Raw genomic sequence first — 2,793 nt, forward strand, 5'->3', positions numbered from 1 at the left:
CGTCCAGGACTTGAGCCTCGTCGGTGGCACTCTCCTCGAGAACAAAGATGTCGCAAAGCAATGCTTTGGTGGCGTCCCCGCATCGGAGCCCGGTGTGAGATAACGGGAGCCCGTCGTTGACTAACAGTACTCGGAAGTGCAACTTGGACTCAAAAGAAGAACTACTCAGACCCATGATCTCTAACATAAACTCAATCCTCATCCTAAGAAATTGAACCGTCGTAAAACGGGCCATCCGGCCATAGCGAGATCGATCTGATGAGCATGAGTACGCGTGTACAAGCACGCATGCGCAACGAAAAGGGAGCCGCTCTAAAATGGAGCTGGCAAACATGGTGTAGTCTGCTGTAGTCGACCATCCTTAACTCTATGGATAGCATCCCTACATGACAAAGTTGTATGATCAGTGCCAAAGCACGTACAACAATAGTAGAGATGTGGCATGCCTCAACATAAAGTGATATCACGATATTTGAAACACCTTTCAATTGTCTCGACTTGCCGTATAAATACACCAAAACTAGGGAAATAATGATTATGCAGCGACTGCCAGTTCGAACAACGACGAAAAGAGTTGCTCTGCACATCGACGCCCCCATCTAGCAGCCTAAATGTTTATGAGCTCGTCATTGATGTTACACGACTGATGGGACGACGTACACTGGGTTTGTGACAAAATAGGAGCTTTGTCGGACAGAGACTTTCTCCCTCTGTTTCTTCGTTGGCAAGCATTATTACGAGGCAAGTTGGTATCAACACCACCAGGGTATACAACAATGCCACCTTGCTTGTTGGGTTTGAGCAAGTCTCTCACGAAGGCCTTCATGTCTTCAATAGAGGTAATAATATCCTTAACGCTGAGTAAGGCCTCCCTATCACGGGTAGCGGCTTCAACAGTCTTCCTCAAGGGACCATACACACGACATTTATTAACATAAATAGTACTCACGAAACCATAAGGGTTCTTCCATACCCCAGTAGGAGCACCATAACTCTTCCTTCTAGCTCCGCAACTATTCTGTTCCATACGAAGCGCGGAACCTTCCAGTGCGGAACCAGCAATATATACAGGATCATTTCTTCGTCGGTCAGCAGTAAAAGAAAGACCTGGAGGCAAACAAGTATGGTGATATGTGGTCTACGCGGCTAAATATCTCACCCGGGGGGTTGTTGGAAGTATTGCTAGAGGGTCGACTCAGTGATGAGGAGCTCTCATCACCAGCACCAGGAAGAAAACTGATACTTGTGTGTGATTTCCCTGATGCATCGCATGAGGCATTATCAACCATTGGAAGCAGTATACAGCCACCGTTCCCACCACGTATATGCTGTCCAACAGACAAAGCTGCATGTGCCTGTTGAATACCTATAAAGGAGGGATCCACCGACACTAGTGTAGACAAATGTTTCAATATTGGGTATCAAAACTATTAACAGCACCTAATAACCTAAAGCATGCCTCAGTGGGCACATCATCGACCTCATCTAGAGCCCGAGAAACTCCCGCATTTGCGTCTGCATTCGGCAACATATCGAAGTCCGAACCAAATTACTTACTTGGTGGTTGCCAGAAGCCCCTAGCAGCATTGAACCCTGTAGAAAACCCCATAGACACAAGAATGGATGAAGCCATGCTTACCTGACGCTTTTGTTGGTTTGTTTGCCATCCTAGCGCTACACAGTAACGCGGAGTTAACATTTAGTAGAAGTGGAGGTTCAATGCCGGCCTGCATCGTCTGCATACAGTGCATCTGAGAGTAGCAATAGTGGAATCCTAACAGAATACAACGATATTACAATGACTTCGTTGGAGTAGAGTCCATCGTCATACGATAAGTCGCTTTTGCTTCTCTCACTAACTCTAGGATTCATGATGAATACTCGATAAGATTGCACGTACTCAAGTAGTTATATTGCACGTACTCAAGACAAATGGATAGGCAGATACGCAAGCACAAGTGGCGCCAGCCAGCTCATGCGTGTGCGTGGCACGCACTGCGTGCCGCACAGAAGCGAGGAAGCATGAGCATTCGGGCGCTTTTGTTGGCGCCGCGCGGGTCTGTTCGTAGAAACACCCGCTCTGATTGACTCAACAACACTTGGGATAGCCATAATAGGTGATAAGGCTTCTTATTTTATCCATTTGAGCCTGAGGGCTGCGATCCGTTGATGCAACGAATAATGGGCGAGCGAGATTCGTGCATACAGTGGTCACGCTGTGTGGCACGAAGTTCGTGCTTACGTGAATGCGCACGCGTTCATGGTTGCCTCTCGAGGCTGCCTCCCAAGCCATTCATACTCATATCATACCGTGTTAAGGCTCACTGAGCCTGGCTCAGTAATCTGGCAAGTTTTCCTCGCTTCTGAGTCTCGAGCTCTTGAGTTACACCTGCGTAGTCTTCTCCTTTTCATCATATGCCAGCTAGCCCCAAAACAGCTACTGAGGTAGCAAGCCCACAGAAAGGTATGGGCTGGATAAGAGCCGCTAGTACGATTGTCATGGGCTGTGTCGGAGTTGGGATCTTGGCACTGCCGCGTACGGCAGCTAACTCCGGTTGGCTCGCTGCCCTGATTGGTCTAATTTTTGCCGCACTCGTGAACCTCTACAACAACATTATTTTGTGGCGTACTCTACACCTCGCCGCCGAGGGCGAAGGCAGAGTAGTTAGGTCTTACGAAAATGCGATGCGATACACCTACGGCATCGGCGCGTCGATCTACAGCGGGATCATCGTCCACGCCGGACTCATCTCGGTCTGTGTCGCGATGCTTATTTTGATGGGGAACACCACT

The 2,793-nt window shown here is 48.4% G+C and overlaps 1 protein-coding gene across 1 annotated transcript; it reads right to left on the reverse strand.

The window, feature by feature from the left end:
- Nucleotides 1-607: 607 nt before the first annotated feature.
- Nucleotides 608-1,027, reverse strand: Pmar_PMAR026433 (hypothetical protein; the record flags this gene model as incomplete). Its single annotated transcript, XM_002784946.1, has 1 exon — nt 608-1,027. The coding sequence occupies one exon, from the start codon at nt 1,025-1,027 to the stop codon at nt 608-610; it is 420 nt and encodes a 139-aa protein (XP_002784992.1).
- Between the last annotated feature and the right edge of the window lie 1,766 nt (nt 1,028-2,793).

The sequence above is a fragment of the Perkinsus marinus genome (assembly GCF_000006405.1).
Source record: "Perkinsus marinus ATCC 50983 genomic scaffold scf_1104296934326, whole genome shotgun sequence".
Lineage (NCBI taxonomy): Eukaryota > Perkinsozoa > Perkinsida > Perkinsidae > Perkinsus > Perkinsus marinus.